The sequence below is a fragment of the Enhydra lutris genome, unplaced genomic scaffold (genome assembly GCF_002288905.1).
Source record: "Enhydra lutris kenyoni isolate GAN:26980312 unplaced genomic scaffold, ASM228890v2 scaffoldscaffold9, whole genome shotgun sequence".
Taxonomy (NCBI): Eukaryota; Metazoa; Chordata; class Mammalia; order Carnivora; family Mustelidae; genus Enhydra; species Enhydra lutris.
Window position 1 is genome coordinate 35,329,916 of NW_019154093.1, and position 15,435 is coordinate 35,345,350.

A 15,435-nucleotide genomic window follows, 5' to 3' on the forward strand; every position below is an offset into this window, starting at 1 on the left:
AAGGAACTATTGGAAAGATAGCTAGAAATCAATATGAAGGCTGGCAAAATGATCATAAGTAGGATACAAGGGACAGCAAGAGCCAGAACCTCAGCCAAAAATTGCAGCCTAGGAAGAATCTGGTGAGGACCCTGCAGCTGGCACTGTGGTCATTGCCACTACCTGCCCTGCGCCCTGTCTGGACTGCCCATGATGCTACTGTTACCAGACCCTGGGTATAGCTGCTGCTATAAGAAATTTCCTGGAGCTGAATGTTCTGTACCTGTGGAAGCATCTGAATGGGTAGGTTTAGGTCATCTGCTTGTAGCTACTTGTTGGCAATGGGGAGAGGGAGGCTTTGTTCCATCAAGGCTTCCACAGTGGGAAGCCTTACCTGCTTATTACCTATTTTAGGATGCCCACAAAGAAGTACGTCCTGGGGCTGGGCAACTAAAAAATGACAAATGTCCACTAGTCTATTGAGACTCAGGAATTGGCACATACTATATGCTTGAGAGCAAGGTCGCACTTTTGAAGAATCTAAAACTACTGAGTAAGACTCGGAAGCTGCCCATTCCTGCACATAGAGTTTTGTCACACAATGACATCAGACCCATGCCTCTGTGTGTTCCATGTCACTTAAGAAAATTTCCTGGGTTTGCTGCTGCTTTTTACTTTTTTCTCTTCTTAATCTTTTTCTTTAAACATGTGATCACGTTATATATATTTCTCTTTCTTACCTTCTTCTCCCTATACATAGGAAGTACTTAGAGCCAGGAACATAAGCATGAAGATAATACTTGAATAGGTCTAGGCATATCCACCTATCTGTAATACACAAGGATGACACTGTAACTCATGAAATGATTCATCGTTTGACTTGTTTTTCTAGGTGTGGTAATGAGTTTGTCCTGACATACCATTTTCCCTGGCCTGGGCTTCTGGTGCCTATTTGATAGGTCTGCCCATTGTCTTCTGCTTTGCCAACTGATTCAGACTAGTGTCAAATCCTTACCATTACTCTTAACCCAATAAGGTCAAATTCCAACCCTAGAACTAAACTGGCCTGGGAAAATAGCACATAAACACTGTGAAACAGCTGAGATTATTAGAAGGAAATTAGAAAGAGAGAACCCAAAAGGAGATTTTTCTGTTTTAAGAAAAATAATTTGAAAAACACTCTTTGTGCCTCTGTGTCTTTTAATATGACACCTCTTTTATCTAGAAGCTACTGAAAGGAGGGTCTAGAAAAGTTATTGTGTCAGCTCTGGTCAAAGCCTTTAAGATACAGGCCTCAGGTAGCACAGCTTTGACACCAAGATTGGCAAAGGCAAAAGTAAATAAAGATTTATAAATGTCCATACCCTTTGGGCCAGTAATTCCACTAAAGAAATCTAGCCTTAGGAAATAAAGAGAGAGACATCTGGGTGGCTCAGTTGGTTAAGCATCTGCCTTCCGCTCAGGTCTTGATCCCAGGGTCCTGGGACTGAGTCCCGCATCGGCCTCCTTGCTTATCAGGGAATCCGCTTCTTCTTCTGCCTGCTGCTCCCCTGCTTGCGCTCACTCTCTATATATCGCTCTCTCTGATAAATAAACAAATAAAATATTTTTTTTAAGGAAATAAGGGGTACCTGGGTGGCTCAGTGGATTAAAGCCTCTGCCTTTGGCTCAGGTCATGATCCCAGGGTCCTGGGATTGAGCCCCGCATTGGGCTCTCTGCTCAGCAGGGAGCCTGCTTCCCCAACCCCCTACCTGCCTCTCTGCCTACTTGTGATCTCTGTCAAATAAATAAATAAAATCCTTTAAAAAAAAGGAAATGAGAGATATGGCAAAAAGATTTATGTACTATGATATTTACCCAAAAACTAATTATAATAGTAAGAATTTGGAAACAACCTGAAAGTCCAATAATAGCAATAGCTAATGCTTATTAAGCTTTTAATTTGCGTAAGGCACAGTACTAAGTGCTTGATATGAACTATTCCATTAGATCTCAGGGGTGAAGTGCTGTTATTATCTCATTTTGTAAATGAAGACACAGAAGGGTTAAGCAGCTTACCCAGAGCCATGCATTTCCAGGTGGTGGAACCAGAATTTGAAGTGAGTTTTGTCTGAATCCAAAGATTTATTTGAAACCACCAAACTAGACAGTTTCTCAACAGGGTGATGACTGAATAAATACACAAACACAATATTAAATTGTTATTAGTATGACAGTTTTGAACACCTTTTAATAAAATGAGGAAACGTTCATGATATAATATTGAAAGAAAGGAAAAAACAAGACACAACACTTAGCAAAGAGTGTGATCTACACTATGGTACAGAGACACACAAAAGATTATTCACAATTTTTTTTTTAAATGATTGCTTCTAGTCTGTGAACAAATATAAAGTAGTACTTTCTTCTCTATACTCTTCCATACTTTTTAAGCATCCTACAATTAGTGTGCCTTATATGTATAAATAAGAAAATAGTTGGCTTCCAGGAGGAAAGAACTGTAGGTTGGAAGATTCTAGGAATCAGTGCTACATGGGTGAGCCCAACCATAGCTCGCTGTAGTGGGGGCTGGAGTCCTACAAGGCCAAGCAGCTCTAACAAACCGTGGCCAGCCCCCAGAGACACAATGGCTAAGTCTCAGCTTGGGGGCCCCTGCTACAGGGCTGACTGAGCTGCCCCATCCATAGCCATCCTGCTGTGGAAGTGAGGTTATTAATTAATGGAGCCAGTGACCAGCAAAACTACACATCAGGACTGAATGGGAATTTTCACTCTTTGACCTCTACCAAGGTGACTTCGGTTAAGTCATCTATCTTTTGTACACCTTTGTTTCTTCATCCATGAAATGAGGACAATAATATTTTCTGCCTGATTGGGTTGATAAAAGGATTAAATGAGAGAAAGCATGTAATGTCTAGGACATTACCTGGAACATATTCAGTACTCAATTAATGGTCACCTAAAAAGAATAATAAAACACACTTTGCCCCATGGTATAGCCATAGAGTGAAAGGCTCAAGAAAAGATTTGGTATCATACCTCAGAAACAGATGAAATACATCATGACTAAAACCAAGCACTGTTGAGCATATTTGATTAAAATAGGCTGGCATTTGATATGGTACAGACTGTAGTTATGCTATATGCTTCTAGTCTTATTCAAGAACAAGAGACTACATTTTTTGTTTAAAAAACCACTCTAACTCCCCTCTAAATTTCGTTTAAATGCACTGTCTTTGACAAGACTAATTCTAAAGTCAGATACCAGTTTGCATAAGATTTATAAAAATTCTTACCAACTTAGAGATAATTTGAGTTTCTGAGTATACTCAGGTATGTGCTAGGAGGGAAACAAGCAGGGACAGAATGGTCTCATTATGGCTATAGCACCATAGATATTAAATTAACAATGAAGATATCATGGTATTTTTCTGGCACATTAGGCAACACACTGATGGTTAAAGCTGATAGACACAAATGTTTTTTTTAGTTCTAAAGTTTCTCTGTGTGTGTGTACATCATTCTGCGTTTTTGAATGCTTTTCTGTGTCAAAATACTTGGAAATACTATAAAATGCTAACAGCAAAAGGATTAAGGGGATAGGATTAGGGATGGTTCTTTTCCTCTTTCTTTTATTTTTCCTCTTACAGTTCTCTCTATTAAGGTTACTGCTTTTATAATGATAAATATTAGGTATGATTTAAAAGAAATGACCTAGCCACATGGTGGCAGTATATCATGAAATTACACTTTATACAGTTTAATTTCAGTCCTATGCTTAAAAATTTTGTTATTGGCTTGATTTCCTCTCTGACAATCTTGTTTATAAATTGTCTTACTTCAGATATCTGATTCTTTGTGAAATTACGCTCTGACAATTAATCATGTCTTAAAAGAATTTAAAAATGACTAATCTAATTTAAATTAATGCACCTGGTTGATTTGAAACTATGATAACAAAAAGACCCTAAAGGATAATTGTGTTTATTCTCCTTATTAGGGCTAATAAAGCCCTAGTTAGATATGTACATTATTTTTATGTAAAAAAAATTAATAACCAAAATTTCATTGCTAAATAATCACCTGTACTTTATACAACAGAATTAAGTTAACCTGCATTAAAAGCCACAGCACCACATATTACTTTTAAATAAAAATGCTAATTTTAAAATAATGAAAGTGAAAACAAAAATAATCTAGCAACATATGCTATAAACCTATGACCTTGCCAAGTTAAAAATTGCATTACATTTTAATGTAATACATCTAGTCTTAAAATTTCAAAATCATGTAGATGCAGACTCCTGCTTGGGCTTCCCAAGACTGAACATCAGTCTACAAAATACTAATTTAGATGAATAAACCTGGCTGGTGACCATTGGGGCATAACCTTGCTCCCAGAGTTTGATGAAACCACATACTCAGGAACAAAAGAGACTTAGTGAAGCATTGAGAAGCCAAAAAGAATTCCTGATTTGTCACAATTCACAGTCAACATTTTCCTCTCGATGTAGAGAAGACAGAATAAAAACACAGAAAAGAACTTTTGGTTCTTCTGATGTTTTCACCTTCTAAAATTCCCTACCCATTGTTCTTAGAAAACTACTGAGCTTTTGCCTGCACCCAGGTCAACCTTTTTCAAAAATTTCCAAAGACCATAAGAACCTTTTTATTGAAACTCCGTGATAGTTTTCTCAAAGAGAGCTGTCTGGGCCATACAGCTTGTTATACAAGCCTGTGATATCATGGTGGCAGTTAAAGGTGCCTCAAATCATGATTACTCCCTGGTCCTGCAAGTAATTCTTCAAAAAGAAAAATATGAACACTGAAATCAGAATAACTGAATAAATAGGGCTTGAGGCACACTTGGGAATGCAGAGCTTAGAACCATTTCCAGGAATGTCTTCTGTCAGCTAGAAGAATAGTGTCCTTGAAGTCACCTCTGGGAGCTTTTAAATATCAGGAGGGAGGAGATGAGTAAGAAAGCACCAGGGCTCTTTTGGGTTCAGACTGAAAGCGAGTTAGCTGCCAAGGCTGCTCACCACACCCCCGTCAGAAGCTTTCATTAGCTGTGTCCTGACAGTCGTTATGACTAATCAGGGCTGGTCAGGATCTTTGTCAGTGGGAAAGGAGCAGAGGGAAGTCATTAATAGAATTCCACACCTGTGTTATAACCTCAAAGTGTCTGCTAATCAAAATTGGGCTTCTTCTATGGAGCCAAGATACTGTTCCCCAGCAGTATCTCAAAGATTGTGCAAAGGCAGAAATGACACATCCTGGAGGCTCTTCAGGAAACCTAAACTTTATTGCATCATCTATTGGAAGGAATCAAGTAGAGACCAATTATTGTGCATTTTTTTGGTCAGTGAATTAAGTAAAGCTCCTTGGTATTTGTTGCCTAGAAGCCTCATGAAATTAGAGGACACACCTTGAAGTTTTACAAACCCTAGGTAGTTTTTATTGTCTTTTCAGTGTTTCCTTCCTTAGGATTTGCCCAATTAAACAAAAAGGAGAAGAAAAGACACACATATTTGAAGGCCTTTGCTTTTATTCCACATTCAAGCCTATTAAAGTATACTTTAATCATCTCCAAACAAGTGAAGAACCCTTTTAGAAAACTGGGTAACCTAAATGCAAAATGTAAGAAACTCACCCTATTTCATTTTGTTGAAGTTCCCCAGGTCACACAGAAATCATTCCAACATGATACTCAGAATTCTAAGCATCTAACTGCTTCCATCTTTAAAGGACGTCTTACTTCTGGTAAGAAAATACTACTTGGGTTTTTTGCGTAGTCTTTACTTATCAGCCATTTGAATCTTCCAACTGAAAAATCATGTTTCAGGCATAAATTTCTTGATAATAAGATATGCTACATGTTTTCGATAGGAAAATAATCAATAAGGATCACTTAAAACTGAATTTAAAGAATGATTCAGGTGGACTTAGCCAGCCTTTGCTATGGGTTGGATACATTTTCATTTCAATGGGTGCTGGGTCTCACGATCCCAAAACTCCTTCTTAAAAAACATTATTTGAGTGTCTACCATGTGCTAGGAGGTTGTACACACCATTTGTTCAATATTCAAAACAACCAGGTGAGAAAAGTATTATGTATCTATTTTATATGTGGGAAAACTGGAGCTCAGAGAAACTGAGGAACTTGTCCAAAGTCATACTAAGTGACAGACTAAAATTCAAATCCTGTTTTTCAAATCCTGAAGTGTGTGCTCTTTTTCTTGTACATACCAGCTCCTATTTCATTAGGATGACCCAGTACTTTCCTTTGATGAGCTTACCTAAGTGTTTTAGGCATAAAAAAAATTATGAGATCAGGTAGTGCAATGGACCAGTATACCCTAAATAGAAATTGCAAATTGAAAAACTTTAGGCATAACTATTTCACCTCCGACCACTGATACACCATTTATCTCCCTGCATTGAAATCTGGCAGGAATAGTATCAGAATTTTTGCAGGTTACATTGACATTCTTGAGACTTTCATTCATTTATTCATTTATTCATTTATTCATTTATTCATTAAGCAACTCCTATGTGCCAGTCACTGTTCTGGGTAGGGGGGAATCAGCAGTGAAAAGAAAATGACCAAAGGCCCTGTCTTCATGGCTTCCATTTTGGACAGATGGGGAGAAAAACAATAAACAGAACAACAAGAAAAGAGTCAGGTGGCAGTTAAGTATTATAAAGAAACATGAAGTGTTTCTTCATAAAGAAACACGAAGTGAGGCCACTCAGTGTGTGTACATGTAAATCAAGTGCTTAGGCCCAGTATAGATACCTAATTACAGATACCTACCCAGGTCTGCACCTTGATAGTTCTGTGGGAACTGGGGAGGCCAGGAGCTCCCTGCCGCCCTATTAGATAGGTATTATGATCTCTGTTTTACAGAAGAGGAATCTTGAGTTTCAGTGAGTTTATAATTTTGCCTTGAGGTTACTGGGCTGGTAAGGGGCAGAGCCCAATGTGAATCCATGTATCTTCAGTTGCCTCTTACTCACTCTGCTGTATCCTTAGAACCCTATGCCTGGCTGCCTGGCCCCATGTTATTGTGGGAATTCTCTATTCTCTCCCAGGCACTAATGCTTAAAGATATGTGGCAACATTAGTTGCATGAAATCTTCAGCAATAGTTTTAGTCCTAGAAAAACACTCATTACATATCTCCCTTGGGTCTTTGGAGGGTGGAGGTTGTTGTTGTTGTTTTTTAAGACTTATTTATTTGTAAGAGAGAGAGAGAGCAGGAACACATGTGAGCTGGGGGAAGGGCAGAGGAAGAGAGAAAGAATCCTCAAACCGACTCCTCACTGAGCAGGGAGGCCACTGCACAGGGCCCAACATGGGTTGGTCCCAGGGCTCAATCCCAAGACCCAGAGATCATAACCTGAGCCAAAGTCAGATGCTTAACTGACTGAGCCACCCAGAGCCCCCCCCACCCCACCCCTAGGACTTTAGAGTAAATTAGCTACACTGGCCTGGCCCCTGCCCACCAGCTGGCTTTGAGAGAGGGACCAGGCAGCCTGGAGAACCCCAGGTGCATGTCAGGTGCAGCTGAGAAATACCGAGGGCAGGGCCAGTGAAGTGTCTGCCACATTGTAAGTATCTGGTACATATTTGCTAAAGGGAATGAGGAAGGAAGGAATGAGGATGGAAAGGCAGCCAGTATCTATCATCACTCAGAACAAACTTCAGTCTGATAGTCATGTCTCAGTGATAGTCTATATTTGAAAATAGAAAATAGAATTTTTTTCATGTACTAAGGAGAAAATGTGATGAGCCTAGTAGGTAACATGTGTTGAATATATCATATTAATTATCTAAAGATTTGGGGTGATTAATTGATGCTTCAAAATGCAAGAAAAGCATTGCTTTTAAGATAAAATGTGAGTGCAAAATATATAGCAACTTGAAAATCTTTCTTATATATTGTTTCAAGTAGAGCAAAAGTCCTTTCTCAGCAGAAAAAAATTCATGAACAATAAATTTTGAAGAATAGTGACAACTTCTACATAACTTTTGTCTTGCTCTAAAGGTTAAAAAGAAAACCCAATAAACCTCAATTGTGATTGTGGCCAGCTTTAGACTCTGTTACCAGCAATTGGGAATTCTCACTTGTGTCAGACAAACCAAATGAGGTTCATCACTAAACCGTTTTATATAAAATATGCATGCACAAGCTCAGAAAAAAAAAATGTCTAATGCTGACCACATTTGCCAGAGATGCACTTCTAGAAACCCACTGATATCAGATACATGCGGCCTAATTTTCTCGGAAAAAAAGGTATTGTCGTGCAGTTTGGAAGGACAGTCACTGTACACACAGCCCAGTTAATTTAAAGTTAATTTTGTTCTCCCCTTCCCTTTTTCCTTTGAGATCAATGACTTTTGCTTCGCACAGAGTAGAGAGGACAATGATTCTGACATCCCACAGACACTAATGCTTAGCTAAAGTTATTTTTCTTTCTTTCAGACAACCGGCAACAAGACACTGGACTTTTATCAGGAATGGTTTTCTTTGCTGTTATGTTATCAATTCTTTCTTTGATTGGGATATTTAACAGATCACTCAGAACTGGGTAGGTTTCTGTAGAATTTCTATTTTCTGATTTAGACCACATATAGCAAACCTAGTCATTTCATTTATTTACTAGGAAAACCCATCAACGTTTTTAATCAGAGAAAGAAAAATATAAAAGGAGCAGTGTTTAATGATTACCAACCCATGCCAAACTCTTGACACAGGTCATTCGTTTAATCCTTGTGATGACCCTGCCAGGAAAACCCGAAGATTTATTTTACAGATTACTTACTTTAGGCTTCAGGAGGTTAAGTGGTCAGCCCAAGGTCATTAAGCATTAAGCCAAGAAGAGCCCAGACCCGGCTGACATCACAACCCACGTTCTCTCCTTTGCTACATAGCCTGCTCACTGTGCCTGGACTCTTTAAAGTGGTTAGGTGATAATCTGCCTCAAATCCTACCCAAACAAATCCTCTGAATCAGTGTGAGGAGCAGTGTGGCAACATTTGAATTCATCACTCTGATACCACTTGTGCTGGTGTGCTAGTATCCAGCTACCATGCCCATTCTTGACCTCCTTCAATCACTGTTTTCCAGAATGGAATTAGTAAAGATCTATGCCTAGTTATGGATAAATGAAAGTTTGAGGAAAGCAAAGCCTTCAATTTTCTAAATTTTACTAGATGCATTGAGTATTTCTAATCTGTGAATAGACTAGAGCTGTTTGATGTGGCAGTCTCCCTGTATAGCTAATGATGCACAAATTTTAACCATACAAATGTTCTTTGCCTAACTGGCACTGGGTTTCTCTTTCTTGCCATCACTTGCTTCATGATATAATCTTTCTTTCTTTTAAATTAATAATCAAAAGGCAGTAAGAAAATTTAGAATGAGCTATTCTAAGTGAGATAAACTTCTGATTTTTTTTAATTTATGTAGGCTTTTCCTCAGAGGTTAGTAATATTTCAAATTTTTAATTACCCACTAATAAATATATCCTTGATATCATTACAAGGTGTGTAAACTAATAGAAAAGCTTGTTTTAGGTTGTTTTAAAAACATACTTGATTATAAATCCCCCAGAAACATCTTAAAGTTTGAACTTGTATAACATAAAAATATTAATATTTGTTATTGTCCAAAGATACTGTGAAACTTTAAATAACATTAAGTTTGTTATTAATAACATAAAAATTAATTTACAGTTGGCAAGACAAGAAAATAGAATAATTCTTTGCTCATTTAATTATTTAAGTAAATATTCCTTTTAAAAAGATAAATGAAATAAGATCATTTCAATACAACTCTTTAATATATAAGCAGACACTCTTATTTACTCTAACTACACATAACTTATAGAAGCCTTACTTCGAAACAAAACTGGAAAACGTTTTAAACTGAAACCAAAAATGAATGTGTGTGTGTGTGCGTGTATATATATATATACACATATACATATATATGTGTGTGTGTGATATATATAGATATATATGTATAGATTTGTGATATCTATGTAGATATATAGATCTAAATGTTCTCACTGTATTGGCATGCTGTAAAAAATTTTCTGTAATAGCATGAACTTATTAATTTGGTCTCATTTTAAGTACAGAAAGAGAGTGTGAATTAGTAAAAAAAAATTTGAGTCATAAAACATTGTCTAAATATGTGTAAAGAAATTATTTTTACCCTACAGTTCAAGGTCAAATTGAATGAGCAAAGTTCATTCAGCATTTTGGTTGTTACTCAGTAAAAGTCCTTAGAAAATTTGCTTAAACAGATAAACAAGTCTGATCTGTTGCTAACAGGTACTTTGTTTACAGGTAAAAATGCACCAGACATCAGTTTAGTCTAAGTTCCTATTGCAACCTCTGCTCAAATCGATTTGTACTATAAAATGCAGAAAGTGCTTCTTTCTGCAGTGCCCAGTGTAGCTTGGGGAAGAAGTGGGGTGTTCACAACTTCTCCCTTTCCTTTCCATCACCTCACCCCAGTGGTCCTTAATAAACACACAACATAAGTAAAAACCAATATTCTCACTGTGCCATACAACTGCAAGACAACTTCTTCAGCCTCCTACTCTATACACATAAACAACGTTTGGAGACAGCATTATCACCTCAACCCTCTATGGAAACAGAACAAATTCAGAATTAGAGGAGCTAGAACTATACCATTTTATTATACAGCATTCTCTTTTTCAATATTTTTCTGTGGCTGTGGTCAGCTTGGAAAGCTCTATAAAATATCCCTAATATTTTCCAATCCTTTCTACACTGATATCTGCTTATAATGGTTAGCCATATTGCACATGCATATAGTTTTATTTCCAGGGTGGTTCTCCCACTCAACTTGAATCTAGTGTTAGTGTTTTGAAATGTTCTGGCTCGTTAGAAAAAAAAAAAAAGAACAATAGAGAGAGGAGGAAATCTGAAAAGATATTGAATCAACTTCCCACTTAACTTACTCAAGTTGGAGATGGAAATCTACATCAGGAAGTTTAACCTTTATTATGCATTCCATTCCAGGTGATTTCCTGGCCTCCTATGTGATTGCCTACTCCAATCTTTAAGTAAAATGCTTCTTCTAATGTGTCATTTTTATTTCCTAGGATTAAAAGAAGACTCTTATTGCTAATACCAAAGTGGCTTCATGAAGATATTCCCAATATGGAAAACAGTAATGTTGTAAAAATGCTACAGGTAACCAAACACCATCAAATAAAAACTAAATGGCGGCTAAGACTAAGAGTGCAATCCAATAATTAGAATAGAACTTCTGTTCAAATAAATAAATGTGTGTACATTTTAGCATAATTGTATAAACATATGTCAAAACAGAATTATACATATTTCAAATTATACTTAAGGGAGATGAGGGGTTTAAGTTAGGGGAAGGAAAAAGAGAAGGAAGAAAGAAACAATGCTATTCAAAAGAGAAAAGGGAAGAGGAAGCTTGTGGGCCAGGTGTCAGTCACCTTGTGGCCAATAGTTGATAGATGACTTCGGGGATGAAAGGAGAAAGGCAGAAAAGCTCAGTAAAATGAGGCTCAAAGACAAAAAGAGTCTTATGTTTCACATGAGATTGGAGAAGCAGGTGAGATCAGCTTCATTCCTGATGTCCAATGGATTTGAGAAAATAAATGTGAGAGGACTGTGGAAGATAATGTCATCAGGCCTGGGCCAGGTTTCCACTTCAAAAAGAACAGGAAAGTGTGCGGCGAAGACCCAGAGACTATAGGGGACTTTGCCAGTTATGGAGGAACTGCTGCTGATTATTAGGAGGGAAAAGATTCTGCTATGTGTGCTCCTTCTACTTTTTGGCAGTCTGGTTTCACCATTAAGTGTCTCAAAACCCAGCCGATGGGACAGACATATCATCCAAGCATTACAGTGCTCTGATATAAGTGCAGTGACAGAAATGAAACCAAACATGATGGGGGGTATTCAAGAAGCACATGGAAAGATGAGAAGGAGTTGCTTAGGAGAAACAGAAAACATTCAAAATACAAAGGACAGCATGAGAAAAAGCACAGAATGAGAAAAGCTTGTTAGGTGTTGCTTTATTGAAAAGCTTGATAGGAATGGTTGGTATATTGCTGGAATGGTGACTAGGATCAGATCATAGAAGGTCCTGTTACAGAACTCATATCCGCATGCAGTCAATGAACAACAGTAGCTTCAGAGGGACATGAGTCAGAAGCATATTTATACTAAATTGGTCAGGCTTAAGAGGGACTACTACAGAGAAAGAGGGAATATTGGTCAAACAAGACTGTGAAAAAGAGAGGAGGGGATGGTCTAAAGGGATGAGGTGAAAAGGTTCACCTTAGGCAGAAGGGAGGATTCCTATCTCTAGATAATTGAAGGTGAGAAAGTGTGTACACACAGCTGATTTTGAAGGAGATAATGTTGCCTACTAATAGTGCAGGGGTGATCTAAAACAACTAAACTTACATATGTGATGAAGTACATAGTTAACAAATAACTGAAGGACAAGCATATATTCATCAAACTATAGATAATAAATACTGTAATCCTGTTTTTCTTTCCACTAGGTAGTTCTTATTCCTCCACTAATTATTATCTAAGGGAACTGGGGATTTTCTGTGGCTCAGAGAACTGTCCCTGACCTCGTTGTGGTCAGATCCTCTTCTTCCATTATTATCTTCACTCTGGAACGGTCCCTTTTGTTCTTCCATGTCCTTCATTACAGTTTGACTCCCACCCACCATCACTCAGTTGCCAGCCGGAAGAAAAAACCTCCTTCTACAGAACATAGCCACCTTGTATTCTTTGTTTCTTATAACATGCCTAGTTTCTTTGATTTTCATCTGACCTTCAAAAACATGTCTGCCCTTCCCAACCCAAACCTGGCATGCTCCCTAGGAGGCTGAATCTGAAGAAAATCTGAATGACACTTCATGCTGCTTTATTCAAAGTCTTTTTTTCTTTTCTTTTCTTTCTTTCTTTCTTTTTTTTTTTTTTGCCAAACTTTCTTCCCATTCTGGGCTACTGGAATTAGAAACAAACCTTCAGATGAAGTTTTGTTTTCTGCCCAAAGATTAAGGGGTAGTGTTCTAGTGGACAGCTATAACAGAACACTATAGACTGGATGGCTTAAACAACAAACGTTATTTCTCACAGTCAAGATTAAGGCACTGGTAGGCTGAGTTCCCGGTGAGAGCTCTCCTGAAGAGGGCCACCATCTTGCAGTATCCTCACAGGGCAGAAGGAGAGATAACAATCCCATGTCTTCTTATAAGGGCACTAATTCTATTCATGAGAATTCCACACTCATGACCTAATTACCCAACAAAGGCCCCACCACTTAATATCATCACACTAGGGATTAGAGCTTCAACATATAAATTCTGTAGGAACACAAACATTCAGTCCATAGCAAGTGGCTATAATTTTATCACAGCAGTTGTTGGGAGTTATTTGCCTTAGGAAGCCAGCCATCAGCTCTGAGGCCTCAAGTCATTTTCTTACCCAGAAAAGTCATCAGGCTTTTATACAAATAAAACCCCTCTTCACTGACCCTCCTGTTCATGTCTGAGTTGTGAATAGCTGCATATACCTTTAGAACTTTAGCACAAAGCATTTATTATTACATTATTTGAAAATAGAAGCAAAACAGGATTCTTGCACTTTCTTTTATTTAAGCAATGAGGTATTTTCTTGTAGTAATGCTCCATGATATTCAGAAATATTCCAATATATTAAACTTCCAAATATTAAAAGGTACTGAAATAATATGCAAGTTAATATGCAAGATACATTTTTCTCTTTAAAATTTTTAAACCAAGACATGTGCTTTAAACAAGGATTATTTTTATTATTCCTTTCTTTAGTCTCCTTGTGGGAGAATTTAATAAAGACTTGGAATTGAGGAGGGTAACAAAAGGAGGAAACTGTATGGGAGGAGAAACAGTATCAGAAGAGGGAGGGGAAAGGAAAGCTGAGGGAAAGCAGAATTCCAGTTCTTACTTAATTATCCAGTTAGCTCCTTTATTAAATGCCTTTTGCAAAATAAAAATAAAATCTTTCTTTCTAGGAAAAAAGTGAATTTATGAATAATAATTCCAGTGAGCAGGTCCTATATGTTGATCCGGTGATTACAGAGATAGAAATCTTTCTCCCAGAAGAAAACAAGCCCATGGACTACAAGACAGAAAAGAAAACAGAATCCCTGGAGGCCAGAGACTGCCTGCAGAAATCACTACTCACCAACACTACAGCTGTGTATATTCCTGGTCTCAGCACTGGGTATAAACCCCAGATTTCAAATTTTCTCACTGGGGGAAACCATCTCAGCAAAAATGATGACACATCTTCATCAACTCTCAAACCAATGGCTGATTCCTTAGACCTGGGGGAAAATGCCAGATTTAAAAAATACCCTAATTTTGCTTTTTCTGTCTCAAGTATGAATTCGCTAAGCAACACACTATTTTTTGAAGAATTAAGCCTCATTTTAAATCAAGGAGAATGCAGCCCTCTGGACATGCAAAACTCAGTTGAGGGAGAAACTACCATGCTTTTGGAAAATGCTTCACCCAATGAAACTATTCCAGAACAGACCCTGTTGCCCGATGAATTTGTTTCCTGTTTGGGGGTTATGAATGAGGAGTTGCCATCTATTAATTCTTATTTTCCGCAAAATATTTTGGAAAACCACTTCAATACGATTTCACTCTTGGAAAAGTAGAGCTGCATAGTCAAAGTGATTATGGGAAAGCTGCCTTGCAATCTGAAGTTGGATCATCTCCTCTTCAACCTAAGTTTAATTCCGACCTATTTTTTTTAAAGTTAGAGAGTTAAGTTCCAAAGATGGAACGTACTGCATAGTCACAAAGGAAGCACCAATATTAGGTACACCTTCTGTATTTTTTTTAGAAGTATCAACAATTATATTCTTTTTATTTCCCTTCATTGCAAGGCATAGAACAGATCTCTCTGTTGTACAAAGGATAAATACTACAAGATATGTGGTGGTGAAATAAATGTTGGAAATAGTTCTTAAAAATTGAGACATTAGTGTTTGTTTGCAAGAGGAGAAGCAAGTTTAATTTTCATTTTATGGCTTAAAATTCTCTTGAGTGATAAAAATATAGTCCCAACAACAAAATAAGAATAGAATCAGAGGAGCATTAATTAGCATGTCTGTTGTATTATTTTTTTCTACTACTTTCTATGCAGGTATTAGGGATTTGATGTTCCTTTATTTTGATTTTGGACTAAGAGAGTGATAAAACAATGATGTGAGGACATCATGAAACTGCTGTCTTCATTCAGGTTAAGTGTGATGGCATTGTTGTCTTACGGTGTAGCTGGTGAATTAATTACACTATGGCAGAACTGAAGTAGTAGATGCATTATCAGCAAGGTGTAATTATTCCTTTTGTAATCAACTG

The 15,435-nt window shown here is 37.5% G+C and overlaps 1 protein-coding gene across 1 annotated transcript in view; it reads left to right on the top strand.

Annotated features, from left to right (window-relative positions):
- LOC111143244 (interleukin 23 receptor) overlaps positions 1-14,729 on the top strand; it is a 56,463-nt gene extending 41,734 nt beyond the window's left edge. The window contains exons 7-10 of the mRNA XM_022496853.1: positions 5,654-5,743; positions 8,469-8,574; positions 11,128-11,218; positions 14,076-14,729. Coding sequence (XP_022352561.1) covers positions 5,654-5,743; positions 8,469-8,574; positions 11,128-11,218; positions 14,076-14,729 — 941 coding nt within the window. The remainder of the gene's footprint in view (positions 1-5,653; positions 5,744-8,468; positions 8,575-11,127; positions 11,219-14,075) is intronic.
- Positions 14,730-15,435: the final 706 nt, after the last annotated feature.